General features: G+C 35.0%; 1 protein-coding gene and 1 pseudogene across 2 annotated transcripts; both read right to left on the bottom strand.

Annotated features, from left to right (window-relative positions):
- Positions 1 to 955: 955 nt before the first annotated feature.
- On the bottom strand, positions 956 to 21,626 carry LOC127105696 (carotenoid 9,10(9',10')-cleavage dioxygenase 1-like; annotated as a pseudogene).
- Positions 13,082 to 21,742, bottom strand: LOC127105698 (carotenoid 9,10(9',10')-cleavage dioxygenase 1-like). 2 transcript variants are annotated; one of them, XR_007795107.1, is made up of 12 exons: positions 21,666 to 21,742; positions 16,137 to 16,364; positions 15,656 to 15,952; positions 15,119 to 15,271; positions 14,834 to 14,906; positions 14,567 to 14,750; positions 14,353 to 14,452; positions 14,177 to 14,239; positions 13,945 to 14,055; positions 13,674 to 13,856; positions 13,437 to 13,575; positions 13,082 to 13,100 (listed from the first exon to the last, which is right to left on the bottom strand). XR_007795107.1 is itself a non-coding variant. In XM_051042895.1 (11 exons), exons 5-10 carry the CDS (start codon positions 14,854 to 14,856, stop codon positions 13,681 to 13,683), a joined length of 657 nt encoding a protein of 218 aa, XP_050898852.1. In that variant the 5' UTR covers positions 14,857 to 14,906; positions 15,119 to 15,271; positions 15,656 to 15,952; positions 16,137 to 16,364; positions 21,666 to 21,742; the 3' UTR covers positions 13,108 to 13,575; positions 13,674 to 13,680. The 2 variants fall into 2 exon arrangements, 1 of the variants encoding a protein (XP_050898852.1); XM_051042895.1 differs by lacking the exon at positions 13,082 to 13,100 and having other exon boundaries at positions 13,108 to 13,575.
- Between the last annotated feature and the right edge of the window lie 843 nt (positions 21,743 to 22,585).

The following is a 22,585-nucleotide window of genomic DNA, read 5'->3' as shown; positions in this document are numbered from 1 at the left end:
CATGTATTTCTTCTGCAAAATACAAAAAAACTGCATTACCTCATTACTCTCTCCCATGAATCATAAAATGTACAAAATAAAATCATCTAATTAGTTTTCACAGTAAATATTCCATATGACGTCCAGAAGGAACTGGCATAGAAATGAGAAAACAAGACCTTGTGTGAAGCTCTTGATGTCTACACTTTGAGAAAAGCAGACACGTCTTGATTTAGCCAAGAAAGAGGTGCAGATGTACTACAATAGCATAAATACTGAAGCTCTCCTAATACTTGTATTCCTTCTGCAAAATACAAAAAACAGCATTACCTCATTACTCTCTCCCATGAATCATCAAATGCACAAAATGCAAAATACAAAAGACAAGAGTCTTTGGGCCAATGAAACAGAGAGGATATCCTTTTAGGAGTATGAATCATAATCATAATCATCATAAATCACAAATAAAAACATCTTAACAAAAGATTATAGAAAACCTATCCAAACAAAGTTAAGTTCTCCCAACCAGCCAATCATCATAACAAGCAGCACATATCTTGTAAAAAACTCCTCAGCTTGGGAAGGGAAAAAAGTAATTCCATAATCTTGTATTGTATGCTACGTCAGACTATAACATCAGGTTCCTCGTGTAGACACACACAAAAGCTTGACGTATAGACACGCACAAAAGCTTCATTACCTGAAGAAACACTAGCATGCATAGAAGAATCAGAAGGAATGATGCAAAAATATTCAAATCTAAGTTTAGATCACCAAAGTAAGCACAGCAACAGAATATACAACCCAGCCAGAGAAAATGCAACCCAGCCAGCCAAACGTGATAATTCAGGTCTCATACCAAATGAAACATGTACATTACATATATATTTTACCGTGACAAATACTAGAAAAACAAAACAAAGAAGAATGTCGGATCTATCCTGGAGTTGTTCTCTGTCCATAACCCACAAAGATGGAAGGAAGTAAGAAACTAATATCTATGATTCAAGTATGTATGTTTTGTTATCATTACAAAATTTGAACACTGAAATTAATGTCAAATAAAGATGGAAGAATGGATAACATCTCAATGTTACCACCAGAGTGGTTGCCAAAGCTCCCAAGAATATAAATGTACATCTTCTCTTTTCTTAAGAAATATTTCTTATAGCCAATGCTCTTCTCTTTTAGTACGTTTGTCTTCGTCATCTTCAACGAACATCTTGTTCACCCGTGCAAGAAAGTCTCTGATAGTTGGGATGCCTACTTCTTGATCTTGAATTTTAGCCTTAACTTTCCGGTGTACTTCAAAAAACTCTAGACGCAGCTTCAACTTCAAAGGCTCCATCTCTTTAAAAAAAATCAAAAACAAATCACAATGGTGTGTATAACCACATAATAGAAGACGAGAACTAGGAAAAAAAGCAGTTTAATCGAATCTCACTTTTTACCGGCAATTAATACTCCACTAAAACATAAAAATATATGAAATGATATAATATAGACCTTTTCCCTTACCAATGGCATTTTGAAGACAGCCGATTGCTGTTGAATCACATTATATGACATTACCAAGTAAGTATCACTTAACCCTCTAGGAACTAAATGAAGAACTAAGTCAACCATGACGAAAGGCTCGTCACGCCGTTTACTAAACAGAGCTCAATTTAGCAGATGAGATTCTTACAAAAATCACACACAGTAATAGCTCCTGGTGAAATCATGTCGCAAAGAGATATCCAAAAAACTTCATCTTGAATAGAGATTGCTTATATAAATCCCAAAGCTTCCAAAGACCATATATCCTGCTAATGGCACTGTAAGTAAGCACAAAGAGAAACCACAGTGAACAAACATGTGCACGATAACATGGGTTAACAAAGGCAATTTTAGCTACAGAGCAAGTACCAAGCTCGATGCATTGCATTTAGGAACGAAGATAGAAATCCCTCACTCAAAGAGAGATATTCTAAAACCTTGGTTGTTCTTATAGATACTGCATGACACTACATTTACAACTTCCAAGAGAGAAAAATACAAAGAATTAGCCGAAGCACAAAGGATAAATAACCAGGTAGAAATCACCGTCATGCCGGAGTTTGTCAAGCACTAAGAAATATGTGGTGTTCTATGCAACACTAAGAAATATAAAGCTTTTCCTTGACAGCCCCGCTGGCCATGTCCAAATTTATATTCTCCATGCGGCACGTGATCAAAACAATTTCATCATCCTCTTCCCAAGCATTGGCTAGGGGGAAAATGAGTCAAATAAAAGATGAAAATGGACACATTCGTCAGAATTAAATAATTTACAGCATAAATTGAAGCTTTTTTTTACTAACTTTAAATTGTGATACATTGCTGCTATTCTATTTTGAAGTGATTTGCATGTTACTGAAAGGTGTTTTCAAATTTGACATTACTATGAATCGAAAATCAAATGAATGAGGAAATATATCGGCCTCGCTTTTTTTTTTAAATCATCAGGAACTTCAATTTCACAATCATTGGATTTTACAAATGATCATTATAGAATATCAATCAACATATTATATTAAGGAGAAACAAAGCAAGCAAACATACCATTGTGGAAAATGAAGCAATTTGGTAGTTCAAACCATCTGATATGCTTCTCATCCTTAGCATACCGAGGTAAGACACCAAAACGAGCTTTCTTGGTTGAATCAAATGAGAATATCAAGGTATTATTCTTCACCATTTCCTGAAAAAATACATTTCAATCAACAATTCAAGATTCATTTAATTTCCATCAAGTGATATTACTAACAAACTAATCTTTAGCCAGATCATATGAACTACCTTTGGCCTAAAGTACAGAGGAAGGTCCGTAAATATTGAATAATTCTCTGATGGCAAAGTCATGCATCAAAACGGGGTCTGATATTGTTATTGGAACAGGATCTTGCATAAAACCATCCTTTGATATTACCCTGTATGTGACATATGGTGCTGTATGTGAATATCCAAGTGTAAACATCTCCCCTGCATATAGGAAAGTTATTTGTTGGAAATTGGAATTACTTTTCCATTAAATCTTTCAGCTTCATCGCTTATTTCAATATTGCTTCACCAGTAAATGGGTCAACTTTTGGATGGGCAGTGAAGTTATGGCCTAATCTCTTGTCATAATCTAGCATGCCAAGTGTCTGCAAATCACCGTCTTCTAAAATTTTAATAGCATCTGCAAAATTTAAAATGAGACTACTTCAGTGCCGTAGTAGAATAAGTAAATACAATTATCGCTAGTCAAAGACTGTGATACAACTATGAGAGTGCTAGAAGCAGAAAGGAAAAGTACTCACAAGGTTTGTCTCCTTCTGAGAGTGCTAGAAGCTTCTGATGGTGATATACAAGAGCTGTATTAGCTGGTAAACATGAGAGTATGAGCACAAGTTAGATTCATATCTTCACATCCATATACTAGACCTAACTTTTCCAATTTCCAAGTTAAAAACAAAGGTTTCGTAACACAGATTACCTGTTCCGTGTCCATAAGAAACGTCGAATATTTTCAATTTAGCTCTTAACATTTGCATGTTAACCATCAACAGTCCAAATAGACCTTTGAGATCTCCAATCTGAAAATAGCAAACAAGAAAAAACATTTATCTTGTGCAACTGCAAAACAAGCATTCAATCATTCACTAGTATACTCTTCGCCAAGCTTCTATACTTTTACTTTTTTTATATACCTTCATAAATTTAGAGCCATTAAAGTATTCTTCTTGTTTAAAACGAGAAGTTTTCACGAAGCGGGAAACATATGAAGCTTTTCCATCTTTGATACGCAAACCATGGATCATTCTGCAAGTAATTGATACATAGATTTGCGTTTTGTCGAGCATCGCTCCCTTATCAACGTTCACATATAAAAGCCTTTAACAACAATCTAACTTAGCATGTTGACATAACAGAGAATATTTTTCTAACCAATAACCAGCAATGTAATCTCAACTTACACATCTACCATAAACATTTTCATTCAAGCCAAAATAACGTACGCATATCAATGACGACATCAAGAAGCCCAACCTGCATCACATTAGGGAGAATAATTAGCATGGATAGCAAACATAACAGCAACCAATTCAATTCTTACTAACCACAAAGTATGTTCAGTCTACTATCATAGTTTCCATTTGTTTTCTACTAGCTAACAAAGTGTGATAACAGTTCTAGCACTTCATTTTGATGACTAAGTTTAGAATTTTTTCTAACAACCAATTTTCCAAAAAATCACATACTTTAAAGTTTACTCCAGTTTGGCCCGTCCAGCTTCTGTCCAGTTTACTGCAGTTCGGCATCAAACCAGCTGCTAGATACTATTCATCGTCAATGCGGCATTCGACTCAGTCACCATAGTGCATCATAGAAGTAATTGTTGGTAGATATCCACCCTACAAGTTTTAACATAGGAATGGATTTCACTTTCACACATCAATACAAAGTTAACAAGGAAAATAATTCAACACAATGCAACAGGGCTCATTTGGTTTTCTAAACATAACTAACTCCCCAACATTTTATTAACTTTTCACTAACAACTTACTTTTAAACCATAACAAAAGTCTCTAACTGAATCAACTAATCTTCTAACAGAAAATAACAGCCAACTAACTTAACAAACATAACACTTCCCTAACCACCAATACATGACAGTGACTAACATTGAAGTCCTAACCGCATTTTAACCGATTTCTAACAAACTCTAACAAACAAAAATTACTTCATGAAAGAAATTTCTAAACCGTTTTCAGGGAGTGAAGGTTATAAAAGCTCACCTTCTGTTAGCAGTAGGGGGGATTTTCATTTGTTTCAACCTTCAACCTTCTCATCCTTCACCTTCACTCTCTAATTCCATTCTTCATCACCTTCAATCGAGTCCTCAACCTTCATCCGACTCTCAACCGAAACCCTGCAATTCTTCCATCTTCTTCACCATAACCTACTTCTGCAAGAACTTCAACACCTCCATAACCAAACAAAATCTTCACCGCCCAAAGCTTCATCATCATCACTAACAGAAGTATGCAAGTCTTGTACGTACCAAATGCTAAGCAATGGATTCAAAATCCAACCTGCAAGAAGAATGGAAGGAACCAGAATCAAAAGGAGACCCAACTTTGGTAATTGAATCCTCAACCAATTCCCCATTCTGAAAACGAACAAAAGCACAAGAACACAACTGAATTGGCGGCAGAAGAAGAAGAAGCAGAGACTTAAATTAGAAGCAGAAAGAGAACGGAGGAAGGAAGTCATTACCTTTGTGCATCGGAGCTCCGACACCGGTTAGTTTTTCGGCTTCATTGTGAACCCGTTCCACACGCGCAGAGAACCGAAGTCCGATCGAAAGTGGAATATCGGATGCCGAATCCTTTACGTCTTTGTGGGTTCAGTCTTTCGGTTCATATCAACTACCGCAACGCACAAACTTCAACAAATGCTTCATCGCGCGGCTACGACTGAATCTGCGTCACGAATGAGGGTCTTCTGCGTAACCAAATTGATTATGTAAAACTCTCACGGATCCTTAAGAGAAGATTAAAGAGTGGTGTGATTGTGTGAAGTTCTTGAAGTCTACACTTTGAGAAAAGCAGACACGTCTCAATTTAGCCAAGAAAGAGGTGCAGATGTACTACATAAGCATAAAAACTGAAGCTCTCCTAGTACTTGTAATCCTTCTGCAAAATACGAAAAACAGCATTAAATGCAAAGTACTTGTAATCCCATGAATCATCAAATGTACAAAATGCAAAATTCAAACGTACATTCAAGGAAAAAATGACCATTTAAATGCAAAGGTTCCAATTCCACTATACATTCATAGCCTCTCTCCCATGAATCATGTAGCAAAGTGTCCACAACAATCATCTAATCAATTTTCACAATAATATGACCTCTACAAGGAACTCACAAAGAAATGAGATAAAAAGACCTTAGAAGAGATCATCAGATTAAAGTACAACAACCAACTGCAGTCTCTTGTACTCAATTAGACTCCCCTTTTTGCCAAGTTCTTGCATCTGTTGCAGATTATAGTTTTATAGTCTCTCTTCTATGAAACATCAAGCAAAATGTCCTCCATAAATATCTAAGAAGTTTTCATTGTACATATTCCGTGTGACACGTTCAGGGAACTCGCAAAGAAATCAAGAAAAAAAGAGTGTAATATATACAAGGAAACACGAAGAATTAATAGTAGAGTAGAGATCACCATATGAAAGTACAACAACACAACCAATTGCAATCTCTTCTGCTCAATTAGGCTCCCCTAATAGTAGAGTAGAGATCACCAGTTGCAGATTCACCAAGGGATACCCATATAGGAGAGGATTTTTAGTTTTAGTACAAATGCAAAGAATAAAAATGTAAAAAGATAAAATAAATTACAACAAAGAAAGTGGCAAATCAACAAAACAAAAAATATGGAGAAAAAAAAAACTGCAGAATTCCTTATCCTTGGGATAGAGATGTTCTCTAGAATTAGGTAAGATTTCTTGTATGTGCTTCCAACTAAAACATTACACACCATTAGAGGACAATTATTCCAAATACCAAAATAAATGTACATCTTCTCTACGTTACATCTTTTCATCTAAAAGATGGTCATTGAATAAACCAAACAACTGTGTTAGTCCTTATTTAACTTTTATAAACATTTTTTTATCTATTAACAGACAAGCAAATATGAAAATGTATATCACAAAATTAAACTTACCTCCAATTTGATGCACTAGTCTCAGACAGCTGGGATGGCGACTTCTTGATCTTGAATTTTAGCCTTATCTCCAATTTGATGCACTAGGCCTTCGACAACTCTTAAAACTTAAAATTTGATGCACAAGTATTAACTCTTAATATAACCTTAAAACCTACTTGTAAAATGAAAACTATCCAAATTTTATAAATTCTACTTAGGCTATAACTCTAAGCAATATGGTTGTATTTAATTAAGTGTTTATAGCATAAGTTGAAGTTATTTAATAGCATTATATCTAATGTTCTTTATTGGCTGTATTTAATTAATGAAAGCATATAGGAATTCATTGTTCATATCAACATCTATGGAAATGGAAAAAAAAAATACAAAAATTGAAAAGTACCGTAACAGCGCCAGCAGTGACACCAAACCATGAGTAGACAAGAGTAGCACCAGCTAACTCAACCTCACCGAAGTGACCAACAATCATTAAAGAAACCATAGTGATTGAGTAGTATAATAATTTTGTAAGAATCATTGGTAGTGAAAACATGAGTTGATGTTTTGCCTCCTCGATGTCCAAGATTTATTCCACCATTTATGTTGCATGCAAATTAGGTGTTGATGTGCCATCTGGAATGCTACTTGTTGCCATGTGAACTATCTTACTCTTATCATCTCTTCATTTGTTCTATATGATAATCTATTTATCTAATAACAGACAAACAAATATGAAAATGTATACCACAAAATTTAACCTTACCTGCACAAATCTCAGATAGCTGGGATGCCTACTTCTTGATCTTGAATTTTAGCCTTATCTCCAATTTGATGCACAAGTATAGGCCTTCGACAACTCTTAAAACTTCCGCATACTTCACAAAACTCCAAACGCCTTGCTCCATCTCTTTAAAAAAATTCAAAAACAAATCACAGTGGTGTGTATAACCACATCGAGAACTCAGTCAAAAAAGCAATTGAATAGATGACGGAGATCTAGTAAAAAACGCAGCTTAACCGAATCCCTTTTTTTACCAGCACTTAGTACTCCAAGACATAAAAATATATGAAATGAGATAATATAGAAATGAGATAATTTAACGCCGCTTTGGCCTTCCCTTACCAGTGCCATTTTAAAAACGTCCGTTGAATCACATTCTATGACAATATCAAATAAACATCAGTTAACACTCTAGGATAAGCCATGAAACTAAATGAAGAACTAGGCCAACCATGAAGAAGGCTCTTGCCTAATATATGATTAGGGGTAAAGCCGTTTACTGAACAGAGCTCAATTTAGCATAGGAGATTCTTATAAAAATCACATACAGTAATACCTCCTTATGAAATCATGTCACAACAAGCTATCCAAAATCTTTCATCCTGAATAAACATAAATCCCATATATTCTGCTAATAGCATTGTAAGTAAGCACAAAGAGAAACCATGGTGAACAAACATGTGCATGATAACATTAGTTAACAAAGGCAGTTCCAAATTCTCCAAACCAAATGACAGGTCGCAGGAATAAAGTGATTTCACCAAGCTATTCCAAATTACTAAATCTACAGAAAATCATGCTCATTATGCTGAAAAAATAGAACAGTAGCCATTTGCATCATTATGAAATACAACAGTAGCCATTTGCGGATTATGTGTTCTATGCAAGAAAGAAATCTCATGTTTTATCACAAAGCAGAATGCAAAGTATGTGAACCTATTATGCCTACCATGGGTTTCAAAGCTAACCTACATTTCTAGGCTATCACCGCTGTAACATCCACAGCTGAAAACTCAAATGATCTGCCAAAAGTAGAGGCTAAGTATCAAATCAAACAAAGATGATGCACCACAACCTACAAAAAGATGATGATTCATTGGAACAAATTTCCCATCCAATTTGCAATGACATGTACTCATATGAAATGACACAGCTTCGGTCTCCTCTAAATATAGAGGAGTCCTTTGGCCGGCCAACTGTAACGAAGAGGATAACTTCTTATGAGGAGTATCATAATCATAAATAATAAATAAACACAACAGAAAAAAGAAAAATATAGAAAAACAGACACATCTTAGTCAAGAAAAAGATGGACATGTACTACATAACCACAAATACTGAAGCCCTCCTTCTGCAAAACACAAAAATTAACATTTCTTCAATACACTTGCATAGGACGCCTATATTCCAAATCAAGTGTATATTTAACAAAAAAAATTGACCTGTTAAATGCAAAGGTTCAAATTCCACGAAATTCAAAGCCTTTCTCCAATGAATCAAGCAAAATGTCCAAGACATTCATCTAAGCGGTTCCCACAGTACATATTCCATGTGACGCCTACCTGAAGCTCACCAAGAAATCGTGAAAACAAGATCTTAATATATACAAGTAAACATGAAGAATCGATAGTCATAGTAGAGATCACCAGATGAAAGTCATGTTCTTGCTCCAGTTGCAGACTCTATGAGGGATACCCATATGGGAGAGATGATTTTTAGTTTCATAGCTTCTCTCCCATGAAACATCCAGTAGAATGTCCGCGACAATCATCTAAGCAGTTTTCACAATACATATTCCATGTGACGCCTACAGGGAACTCACGAAGATAGCGAGAAAATAAGATCTTAATATATACAAAGAAACATGAAGAATTAATAGTCATAGTAGATATCACTAACTAAAAGTACAACAACAACAACAAAAACCAATTGCAGCCTCTTGTGCTCAATTAGGCTCCACTTATGCCAGGTTCTTGCACCAATTGCAGATTCTGTGAGGGACACCCATATGGAAGAAAAATTCAGCTTTAGCCTTATATATCAGATATGCAAGAATAAAAATGAATAAGAAAAAAAGAAATTGTAACGAAGAAAGTGGAAAATCAACAAAACAAAAAGATGCAAAAAACCTGCAGAATTCCTTATCCTCGAGATAGAAATGTATTCTAGAATATGGTATGGTTTCTTGTATGCCTTCAACTAAAACAAGACACGCCATTAGAGGACCTCTCTGCCTGCAGCTAGAATGTGAACCTACGCCTGCCACAAGTGTCAACATCCAGATAAAAGACTAAGGATCTTACAAAAGGAGATGTTGAGTATCAAAGTTAAATTAAGATTGAAATGTGAATAGTATTAGTAGAGATGACCAAAATAGGGCATAGCAACAAAGTATGAACATTGCCAACAAAAGATGAGGATTCATTGGAACAAATTTCCATCCAACTCGAGAGACCATGTAATGATAATTTTGGTTTCATCCTAAAACAAAAGAGTCTTTGGGCAACTGCAATGTATCATAATCATCATTAATCACCAATAAAAACATCATAATAGAAGAATGCAGCACAAAAGTTAATTTCTCCCCAACCAACCAATCACCATAACAAACTCGTATCTTGTAATGAAATCCTCAACTTGGGAAAAGAAAAAAAGTAATTCCATAATCTTGTATTCTAATTCAGACTATAACCTAAGTTCCTTGTGTATAGACATGTACAAAAGCTTCATTACGTGAAGAAATACAAAAATCAACATCATCTTGTAAGAAAAAAAAGATAACCCCAGAATGAATGAGAGAGTGTGAAAATCTAAGCACAAACTTGCATAATAGAAGAATTAGAAGGTATGGTGTAGAAATGTTCAAATCTATGTTTAGATCACCAAATTAAGGATAGCAGCCAAATATTCAGCCAGCCAAACATGATGCCTTGTTAATTAGTTCACACCGCAGGGGCACTCATCTCCAAATTCAGACCGTAAACTAAACACATGCCTACTTTACTTGTACTCATACCAAATGATACATGTATAGATATATTTACTGTGACAAATACTAAAGATAAAGACTTAATGAAGAATTTTGATTTATCTATCCTGGAGTTGTTCTCTGTTCATGTCAATTGTATAAGACTCATGGAAGAAATTTGATTCGTCAATCGGGAGACTCTAATAATCAAGACCACTAAACTAACTGCAAAACATATTGGATGTGTCGCAATCGTCAAAATAATTATGTAAAAATTCTCACAGATCTTTAAAGAAGATTAAAGAGAGGAGATTATTTGAAGTTCTTGATGTCTACACTTTGAGAAAAGCAGACACGTCTCAATTTAGCCAAGAAAGAGGTGCAGATGTACTACATAAGCATAAATGCTAAAGCTCTCCTAATACCTGTATTTCTTCTGCAAAATACAAAAAAACAGCATTACCTCATTACTCTCTCCCATGAATCATAAAATGTACAAAATAAAATCATCTAATTAGTTTTCACAGTAAATATTCCATATGACGTCCAGAAGGAACTGGCATAGAAATGAGAAAACAAGACCTTGTGTGAAGCTCTTGATGTCTACACTTTGAGAAAAGCAGACACGTCTTGATTTAGCCAAGAAAGAGGTGCAGATGTACTACAATAGCATAAATACTGAAGCTCTCCTAATACTTGTATTCCGTCTGCAAAATACAAAAAACAGCATTACCTCATTACTCTCTCCCATGAATCATCAAATGCACAAAATGCAAAATACAAAAGACAAGAGTCTTTGGGCCAATGAAACAGAGAGGATATCCTTTTAGGAGTATGAATCATAATCATAATCATCATAAATCACAAATAAAAACATCTTAACAAAAGATTATAGAAAACCTATCCAAACAAAGTTAAGTTCTCCCAACCAGCCAATCATCATAACAAGCAGCACATATCTTGTAAAAAACTCCTCAGCTTGGGAAGGGAAAAAAGTAATTCCATAATCTTGTATTGTATGCTACGTCAGACTATAACATCAGGTTCCTCGTGTAGACACACACAAAAGCTTGACGTATAGACACGCACAAAAGCTTCATTACCTGAAGAAACACTAGCATGCATAGAAGAATCAGAAGGAATGATGCAAAAATATTCAAATCTAAGTTTAGATCACCAAAGTAAGCACAGCAACAGAATATACAACCCAGCCAGAGAAAATGCAACCCAGCCAGCCAAACGTGATAATTCAGGTCTCATACCAAATGAAACATGTACATTACATATATATTTTACCGTGACAAATACTAGAAAAACAAAACAAAGAAGAATGTCGGATCTATCCTGGAGTTGTTCTCTGTCCATAACCCACAAAGATGGAAGGAAGTAAGAAACTAATATCTATGATTCAAGTATGTATGTTTTGTTATCATTACAAAATTTGAACACTGAAATTAATGTCAAATAAAGATGGAAGAATGGATAACATCTCAATGTTACCACCAGAGTGGTTGCCAAAGCTCCCAAGAATATAAATGTACATCTTCTCTTTTCTTAAGAAATATTTCTTATAGCCAATGCTCTTCTCTTTTAGTACGTTTGTCTTCGTCATCTTCAACGAACATCTTGTTCACCCGTGCAAGAAAGTCTCTGATAGTTGGGATGCCTACTTCTTGATCTTGAATTTTAGCCTTAACTTTCCGGTGTACTTCAAAAAACTCTAGACGCAGCTTCAACTTCAAAGGCTCCATCTCTTTAAAAAAAATCAAAAACAAATCACAATGGTGTGTATAACCACATAATAGAAGACGAGAACTAGGAAAAAAAGCAGTTTAATCGAATCTCACTTTTTACAGGCAATTAATACTCCACTAAAACATAAAAATATATGAAATGATATAATATAGACCTTTTCCCTTACCAATGGCATTTTGAAGACAGCCGATTGCTGTTGAATCACATTATATGACATTACCAAGTAAGTATCACTTAACCCTCTAGGAACTAAATGAAGAACTAAGTCAACCATGACGAAAGGCTCGTCACGCCGTTTACTAAACAGAGCTCAATTTAGCAGATGAGATTCTTACAAAAATCACACACAGTAATAGCTCCTGGTGAAATCATGTCGCAAAGAGATATCCAAAAAACTTCATCTTGAATAGAGATTGCTTATATAAATCCCAAAGCTTCCAAAGACCATATATCCTGCTAATGGCACTGTAAGTAAGCACAAAGAGAAACCACAGTGAACAAACATGTGCACGATAACATGGGTTAACAAAGGCAATTTTAGCTACAGAGCAAGTACCAAGCTCGATGCATTGCATTTAGGAACGAAGATAGAAATCCCTCACTCAAAGAGAGATATTCTAAAACCTTGGTTGTTCTTATAGATACTGCATGACACTACATTTACAACTTCCAAGAGAGAAAAATACAAAGAATTAGCCGAAGCACAAAGGATAAATAACCAGGTAGAAATCACCGTCATGCCGGAGTTTGTCAAGCACTAAGAAATATGTGGTGTTCTATGCAACACTAAGAAATATAAAGCTTTTCCTTGACAGCCCCGCTGGCCATGTCCAAATTTATATTCTCCATGCGGCACGTGATCAAAACAATTTCATCATCCTCTTCCCAAGCATTGGCTAGGGGGAAAATGAGTCAAATAAAAGATGAAAATGGACACATTCGTCAGAATTAAATAATTTACAGCATAAATTGAAGCTTTTTTTTACTAACTTTAAATTGTGATACATTGCTGCTATTCTATTTTGAAGTGATTTGCATGTTACTGAAAGGTGTTTTCAAATTTGACATTACTATGAATCGAAAATCAAATGAATGAGGAAATATATCGGCCTCGCTTTTTTTTTTTAAATCATCAGGAACTTCAATTTCACAATCATTGGATTTTACAAATGATCATTATAGAATATCAATCAACATATTATATTAAGGAGAAACAAAGCAAGCAAACATACCATTGTGGAAAATGAAGCAATTTGGTAGTTCAAACCATCTGATATGCTTCTCATCCTTAGCATACCGAGGTAAGACACCAAAACGAGCTTTCTTGGTTGAATCAAATGAGAATATCAAGGTATTATTCTTCACCATTTCCTGAAATAATACATTTCAATCAACAATTCAAGATTCATTTAATTTCCATCAAGTGATATTACTAACAAACTAATCTTTAGCCAGATCATATGAACTACCTTTGGCCTAAAGTACAGAGGAAGGTCCGTAAATATTGAATAATTCTCTGATGGCAAAGTCATGCATCAAAACGGGGTCTGATATTGTTATTGGAACAGGATCTTGCATAAAACCATCCTTTGATATTACCCTGTATGTGACATATGGTGCTGTATGTGAATATCCAAGTGTAAACATCTCCCCTGCATATAGGAAAGTTATTTGTTGGAAATTGGAATTACTTTTCCATTAAATCTTTCAGCTTCATCGCTTATTTCAATATTGCTTCACCAGTAAATGGGTCAACTTTTGGATGGGCAGTGAAGTTATGGCCTAATCTCTTGTCATAATCTAGCATGCCAAGTGTCTGCAAATCACCGTCTTCTAAAATTTTAATAGCATCTGCAAAATTTAAAATGAGACTACTTCAGTGCCGTAGTAGAATAAGTAAATACAATTATCGCTAGTCAAAGACTGTGATACAACTATGAGAGTGCTAGAAGCAGAAAGGAAAAGTACTCACAAGGTTTGTCTCCTTCTGAGAGTGCTAGAAGCTTCTGATGGTGATATACAAGAGCTGTATTAGCTGGTAAACATGAGAGTATGAGCACAAGTTAGATTCATATCTTCACATCCATATACTAGACCTAACTTTTCCAATTTCCAAGTTAAAAACAAAGGTTTCGTAACACAGATTACCTGTTCCGTGTCCATAAGAAACGTCGAATATTTTCAATTTAGCTCTTAACATTTGCATGTTAACCATCAACAGTCCAAATAGACCTTTGAGATCTCCAATCTGAAAATAGCAAACAAGAAAAAACATTTATCTTGTGCAACTGCAAAACAAGCATTCAATCATTCACTAGTATACTCTTCGCCAAGCTTCTATACTTTTACTTTTTTTATATACCTTCATAAATTTAGAGCCATTAAAGTATTCTTCTTGTTTAAAACGAGAAGTTTTCACGAAGCGGGAAACATATGAAGCTTTTCCATCTTTGATACGCAAACCATGGATCATTCTGCAAGTAATTGATACATAGATTTGCGTTTTGTCGAGCATCGCTCCCTTATCAACGTTCACATATAAAAGCCTTTAACAACAATCTAACTTAGCATGTTGACATAACAGAGAATATTTTTCTAACCAATAACCAGCAATGTAATCTCAACTTACACATCTACCATAAACATTTTCATTCAAGCCAAAATAACGTACGCATATCAATGACGACATCAAGAAGCCCAACCTGCATCACATTAGGGAGAATAATTAGCATGGATAGCAAACATAACAGCAACCAATTCAATTCTTACTAACCACAAAGTATGTTCAGTCTACTATCATAGTTTCCATTTGTTTTCTACTAGCTAACAAAGTGTGATAACAGTTCTAGCACTTCATTTTGATGACTAAGTTTAGAATTTTTTCTAACAACCAATTTTCCAAAAAATCACATACTTTAAAGTTTACTCCAGTTTGGCCCGTCCAGCTTCTGTCCAGTTTACTGCAGTTCGGCATCAAACCAGCTGCTAGATACTATTCATCGTCAATGCGGCATTCGACTCAGTCACCATAGTGCATCATAGAAGTAATTGTTGGTAGATATCCACCCTACAAGTTTTAACATAGGAATGGATTTCACTTTCACACATCAATACAAAGTTAACAAGGAAAATAATTCAACACAATGCAACAGGGCTCATTTGGTTTTCTAAACATAACTAACTCCCCAACATTTTATTAACTTTTCACTAACAACTTACTTTTAAACCATAACAAAAGTCTCTAACTGAATCAACTAATCTTCTAACAGAAAATAACAGCCAACTAACTTAACAAACATAACACTTCCCTAACCACCAATACATGACAGTGACTAACATTGAAGTCCTAACCGCATTTTAACCGATTTCTAACAAACTCTAACAAACAAAAATTACTTCATGAAAGAAATTTCTAAACCGTTTTCAGGGAGTGAAGGTTATAAAAGCTCACCTTCTGTTAGCAGTAGGGGGGATTTTCATTTGTTTCAACCTTCAACCTTCTCATCCTTCACCTTCACTCTCTAATTCCATTCTTCATCACCTTCAATCGAGTCCTCAACCTTCATCCGACTCTCAACCGAAACCCTGCAATTCTTCCATCTTCTTCACCATAACCTACTTCTGCAAGAACTTCAACACCTCCATAACCAAACAAAATCTTCACCGCCCAAAGCTTCATCATCATCACTAACAGAAGTATGCAAGTCTTGTACGTACCAAATGCTAAGCAATGGATTCAAAATCCAACCTGCAAGAAGAATGGAAGGAACCAGAATCAAAAGGAGACCCAACTTTGGTAATTGAATCCTCAACCAATTCCCCATTCTGAAAACGAACAAAAGCACAAGAACACAACTGAATTGGCGGCAGAAGAAGAAGAAGCAGAGACTTAAATTAGAAGCAGAAAGAGAACGGAGGAAGGAAGTCATTACCTTTGTGCATCGGAGCTCCGACACCGGTTAGTTTTTCGGCTTCATTGTGAACCCGTTCCACACGCGCAGAGAACCGAAGTCCGATCGAAAGTGGAATATCGGATGCCGAATCCTTTACGTCTTTGTGGGTTCAGTCTTTCGGTTCATATCAACTACCGCAACGCACAAACTTCAACAAATGCTTCATCGCGCGGCTACGACTGAATCTGCGTCACGAATGAGGGTCTTCTGCGTAACCAAATTGATTATGTAAAACTCTCACGGATCCTTAAGAGAAGATTAAAGAGTGGTGTGATTGTGTGAAGTTCTTGAAGTCTACACTTTGAGAAAAGCAGACACGTCTCAATTTAGCCAAGAAAGAGGTGCAGATGTACTACATAAGCATAAAAACTGAAGCTCTCCTAGTACTTGTAATCCTTCTGCAAAATACGAAAAACAGCATTAAATGCAAAGTACTTGTAATCCCATGAATCATCAAATGTACAAAATGCAAAATTCAAACGTACATTCAAGGAAAAAATGACCATTTAAATGCAAAGGTTCCAATTCCACTATACATTCATAGCCTCTCTCCCATGAATCATCTAGCAAAGTGTCCACAACAATCATCTAATCAATTTTCACAATAATATGACCTCTACAAGGAACTCACAAAGAAATGAGATAAAAAGACCTTAGAAGAGATCATCAGATTAAAGTACAACAACCAACTGCAGTCTCTTGTACTCAATTAGACTCCCCTTTTTGCCAAGTTCTTGCATCTGTTGCAGATTATAGTTTTATAGTCTCTCTTCTATGAAACATCAAGCAAAATGTCCTCCATAAATATCTAAGAAGTTTTCATTGTACATATTCCGTGTGACACGTTCAGGGAACTCGCAAAGAAATCAAGAAAAAAAGAGTGTAATATATACAAGGAAACACGAAGAATTAATAGTAGAGTAGAGATCACCATATGAAAGTACAACAACACAACCAATTGCAATCTCTTCTGCTCAATTAGGCTCCCCTAATAGTAGAGTAGAGATCACCAGTTGCAGATTCACCAAGGGATACCCATATAGGAGAGGATTTTTAGTTTTAGTACAAATGCAAAGAATAAAAATGTAAAAAGATAAAATAAATTACAACAAAGAAAGTGGAAAATCAACAAAACAAAAAATATGGAGAAAAAAAAAACTGCAGAATTCCTTATCCTTGGGATAGAGATGTTCTCTAGAATTAGGTAAGATTTCTTGTATGTGCTTCCAACTAAAACATTACACACCATTAGAGGACAATTATTCCAAATACCAAAATAAATGTACATCTTCTCTACGTTACTTCTTTTCATCTAAAAGATGGTCATTGAATAAACCAAACAACTGTGTTAGTCCTTATTTAACTTTTATAAACATTTTTTTATCTATTAACAGACAAGCAAATATGAAAATGTATATCACAAAATTAAACTTACCTCCAATTTGATGCACTAGTCTCAGACAGCTGGGATGGCGACTTCTTGATCTTGAATTTTAGCCTTATCTCCAATTTGATGCACTAGGCCTTCGACAACTCTTAAAACTTAAAATTTGATGCACAAGTATTAACTCTTAATATAACCTTAAAACCTACTTGTAAAATGAAAACTATCCAAATTTTATAAATTCTACTTAGGCTATAACTCTAAGCAATATGGTTGTATTTAATTAAGTGTTTATAGCATAAGTTGAAGTTATTTAATAGCATTATATCTAATGTTCTTTATTGGCTGTATTTAATTAATGAAAGCATATAGGAATTCATTGTTCATATCAACATCTATGGAAATGGAAAAAAAAATAATACAAAAATTGAAAAGTACCGTAACAGCGCCAGCAGTGACACCAAACCATGAGTAGACAAGAGTAGCACCAGCTAACTCAACCTCACCGAAGTGACCAACAATCATGAAAGAAACCATAGTGATTGAGTAGTATAATAATTTTGTAAGAATCATTGGTAGTGAAAACATGAGTTGATGTTTTGCCTCCTCGATGTCCAAGATTTTATTCCACCATTTATGTTGCATGCAAATTAGGTGTTGATGTGCCATCTGGAATGCTACTTGTTGCCATGTGAACTATCTTACTCTTATCATCTCTTCATTTGTTCTATATGATAATGTATTTATCTAATAACAGACAAACAAATATGAAAATGTATACCACAAAATTTAACCTTACCTGCACAAATCTCAGATAGCTGGGATGCCTACTTCTTGATCTTGAATTTTAGCCTTATCTCCAATTTGATGCACAAGTATAGGCCTTCGACAACTCTTAAAACTTCCGCATACTTCACAAAACTCCAAACGCCTTGCTCCATCTCTTTAAAAAAAATTCAAAAACAAATCACAGTGGTGTGTATAACCACATCGAGAACTCAGTCAAAAAAGCAATTGAATAGATGACGGAGATCTAGTAAAAAACGCAGCTTAACCGAATCCCTTTTTTTACCAGCACTTAGTACTCCAAGACATAAAAATATATGAAATGAGATAATATAGAAATGAGATAATTTAACGCCGCTTTGGCCTTCCCTTACCAGTGGCATTTTAAAAACGTCCGTTGAATCACATTCTATGACAATATCAAATAAACATCAGTTAACACTCTAGGATAAGCCATGAAACTAAATGAAGAACTAGGCCAACCATGAAGTAAGGCTCCTGCCTAATATATGATTAGGGGTAAAGCCGTTTACTGAACAGAGCTCAATTTAGCATAGGAGATTCTTATAAAAATCACATACAGCAATACCTCCTTATGAAATCATGTCACAACAAGCTATCCAAAATCTTTCATCCTGAATAAACATAAATCCCATATATTCTGCTAATAGCATTGTAAGTAAGCACAAAGAGAAACCATGGTGAACAAACATGTGCATGATAACATTAGTTAACAAAGGCAGTTCCAAATTCTCCAAACCAAATGACAGGTCGCAGGAATAAAGTGATTTCACCAAGCTATTCCAAATTACTAAATCTACAGAAAATCATGCTCATTATGCTGAAAAAATAGAACAGTAGCCATTTGCATCATTATGAAATACAACAGTAGCCATTTGCGGATTATGTGTTATATGCAAGAAAGAAATCTCATGTTTTATCACAAAGCAGAATGCAAAGTATGTGAACCTATTATGCCTACCATGGGTTTCAAAGCTAACCTACATTTCTAGGCTATCACCGCTGTAACATCCACAGCTGAAAACTCAAATGATCTGCCAAAAGTAGAGGCTAAGTATCAAATCAAACAAAGATGATGCACCACAACCTACAAAAAGATGATGATTCATTGGAACAAATTTCCCATCCAATTTGCAATGACATGTACTCATATGAAATGACACAGCTTCGGTCTCCTCTAAATATAAAGGAGTCCTTTGGCCGGCCAACTGTAACGAAGAGGATAACTTCTTATGAGGAGTATCATAATCATAAATAATAAATAAACACAACAGAAAAAAGAAAAATATAGAAAAACAGACACATCTTAGTCAAGAAAGAGATGGACATGTACTACATAACCACAAATACTGAAGCCCTCCTTCTGCAAAACACAAAAATTAACATTTCTTTAATACACTTGCATAGGACGCCTATATTCCAAATCAAGTGTATATTTAACAAAAAAAATTGACCTGTTAAATGCAAAGGTTCAAATTCCACGAAATTCATAGCCTTTCTCCAATGAATCAAGCAAAATGTCCAAGACATTCATCTAAGCGGTTCCCACAGTACATATTCCATGTGACGCCTACCTGAAGCTCACCAAGAAATCGTGAAAACAAGATCTTAATATATACAAGTAAACATGAAGAATCGATAGTCATAGTAGAGATCACCAGATGAAAGTCATGTTCTTGCTCCAGTTGCAGACTCTATGAGGGATACCCATATGGGAGAGATGATTTTTAGTTTCATAGCTTCTCTCCCATGAAACATCCAGTAGAATGTCCGCGACAATCATCTAAGCAGTTTTCACAATACATATTCCATGTGACGCCTACAGGGAACTCACGAAGATAGCGAGAAAATAAGATCTTAATATATACAAAGAAACATGAAGAATTAATAGTCATAGTAGAGATCACTAACTAAAAGTACAACAACAACAACAAAAACCAATTGCAGCCTCTTGTGCTCAATTAGGCTCCACTTGTGCCAGGTTCTTGCACCAATTGCAGATTCTGTGAGGGACACCCATATGGAAGAAAAATTCAGCTTTAGCCTTATATATCAGATATGCAAGAATAAAAATGAATAAGAAAAAAAGAAATTGTAACGAAGAAAGTGGAAAATCAACAAAACAAAAATATGCAAAAAACCTGCAGAATTCCTTATCCTCGAGATAGAAATGTATTCTAGAATATGGTATGGTTTCTTGTATGCCTTCAACTAAAACAAGACACGCCATTAGAGGACCTCTCTGCCTGCAGCTAGAATGTGAACCTACGCCTGCCACAAGTGTCAACATCCAGATAAAAGACTAAGGATCTTACAAAAGGAGATGTTGAGTATCAAAGTTAAATTAAGATTGAAATGTGAATAGTATTAGTAGAGATGACCAAAATAGGGCATAGCAACAAAGTATGAACATTGCCAACAAAAGATGAGGATTCATTGGAACAAATTTCCATCCAACTCGAGAGACCATGTAATGATAATTTTGGTTTCATCCTAATACAAAAGAGTCTTTGGGCAACTGCAATGCATCATAATCATCATTAATCACAAATAAAAACATCATAATAGAAGAATGCAGCACAAAAGTTAATTTCTCCCCAACCAACCAATCACCATAACAAACTCGTATCTTGTAATGAAATCCTCAACTTGGGAAAAGAAAAAAAGTAATTCCATAATCTTGTATTCTAATTCAGACTTTAACCTAAGTTCCTTGTGTATAGACATGTACAAAAGCTTCATTACGTGAAGAAATACAAAAATCAACATCATCTTGTAAGAAAAAAAAGATAACCCCAGGATGAATGAGAGAGTGTGAAAATCTAAGCACAAACTTGCATAATAGAAGAATTAGAAGGTATGGTGTAGAAATGTTCAAATCTATGTTTAGATCACCAAATTAAGGATAGCAGCCAAATATTCAGCCAGCCAAACATGATGCCTCGTTAATTAGTTCACACCGCAGGGGCACTCATCTCCAAATTCAGACCGTAAACTAAACACATGCATTACTTTACTTGTACTCATACCAAATGATACATGTATAGATATATTTACTGTGACAAATACTAAAGATAAAGACTTAATGAAGAATTTTGATTTATCTATCCTGGAGTTGTTCTCTGTTCATGTCAATTGTATAAGACTCATGGAAGAAATTTGATTCGTCAATCGGGAGACTCTAATAATCAAGACCACTGAACTAACTGCAAAACGGATTGGATGTGTCGCAATCGTCAAAATAATTATGTAAAAATTCTCACAGATCTTTAAAGAAGATTAAAGAGAGGAGATTATTTGAAGTTCTTGATGTCTACACTTTGAGAAAAGCAGACACGTCTCAATTTAGCCAAGAAAGAGGTGCAGATGTACTACATAAGCATAAATACTAAAGCTCTCCTAATACATGTATTTCTTCTGCAAAATACAAAAAAACAGCATTACCTCATTACTCTCTCCCATGAATCATAAAATATACAAAATAAAATCATCTAATTAGTTTTCACAGTAAATATTCCATATGACGTCCAGAAGGAACTGGCATAGAAATGAGAAAACAAGACCTTGTGTGAAACTCTTGATGTCTACACTTTGAGAAAAGCAGACACATCTTGATTTAGCCAAGAAAGAGGTGCAGATGTACTACAATAGCATAAATACTGAAGCTCTCCTAATACTTGTATTCCTTCTGCAAAATACAAAAAACAGCATTACCTCATTACTCTCTCCCATGAATCATCAAATGCACAAAATGCAAAATACAAAAGACAAGAGTCTTTGGGCCAATGAAACAGAGAGGATATCCTTTTAGGAGTATGAATCATAATCATAATCATCATAAATCACAAATAAAAACATCTTAACAAAAGATTATAGAAAACCTATCCAAACAAAGTTAAGTTCTCCCAACCAACCAATCATCATAACAAACAGCACATATCTTGTAAAAAACTCCTCAGCTTGGGAAGGGAAAAAAGTAATTCCATAATCTTGTATTGTATGCTACGTCAGACTATAACATCATGTTCCTCGTGTAGACACACACAAAAGCTTGACGTATAGACACACACAAAAGCTTCATTACCTGAAGAAACACTAGCATGCATAGAAGAATCAGAAGGAATGATGCAAAAATATTCAAATCTAAGTTTAGATCACCAAATTAAGCACAGCAACAGAATATACAACCCAGCCAGAGAAAATGCAACCCAACCAGCCAAACGTGATAATTCAGGTC

This window comes from Lathyrus oleraceus, chromosome 7 (assembly GCF_024323335.1).
Source record: "Lathyrus oleraceus cultivar Zhongwan6 chromosome 7, CAAS_Psat_ZW6_1.0, whole genome shotgun sequence".
NCBI classification, from domain to species: domain Eukaryota; kingdom Viridiplantae; phylum Streptophyta; class Magnoliopsida; order Fabales; family Fabaceae; genus Lathyrus; species Lathyrus oleraceus.
Note: the sequence above shows the minus strand (reverse complement) of the source record. Positions and strands in the feature narration are given on the sequence as shown.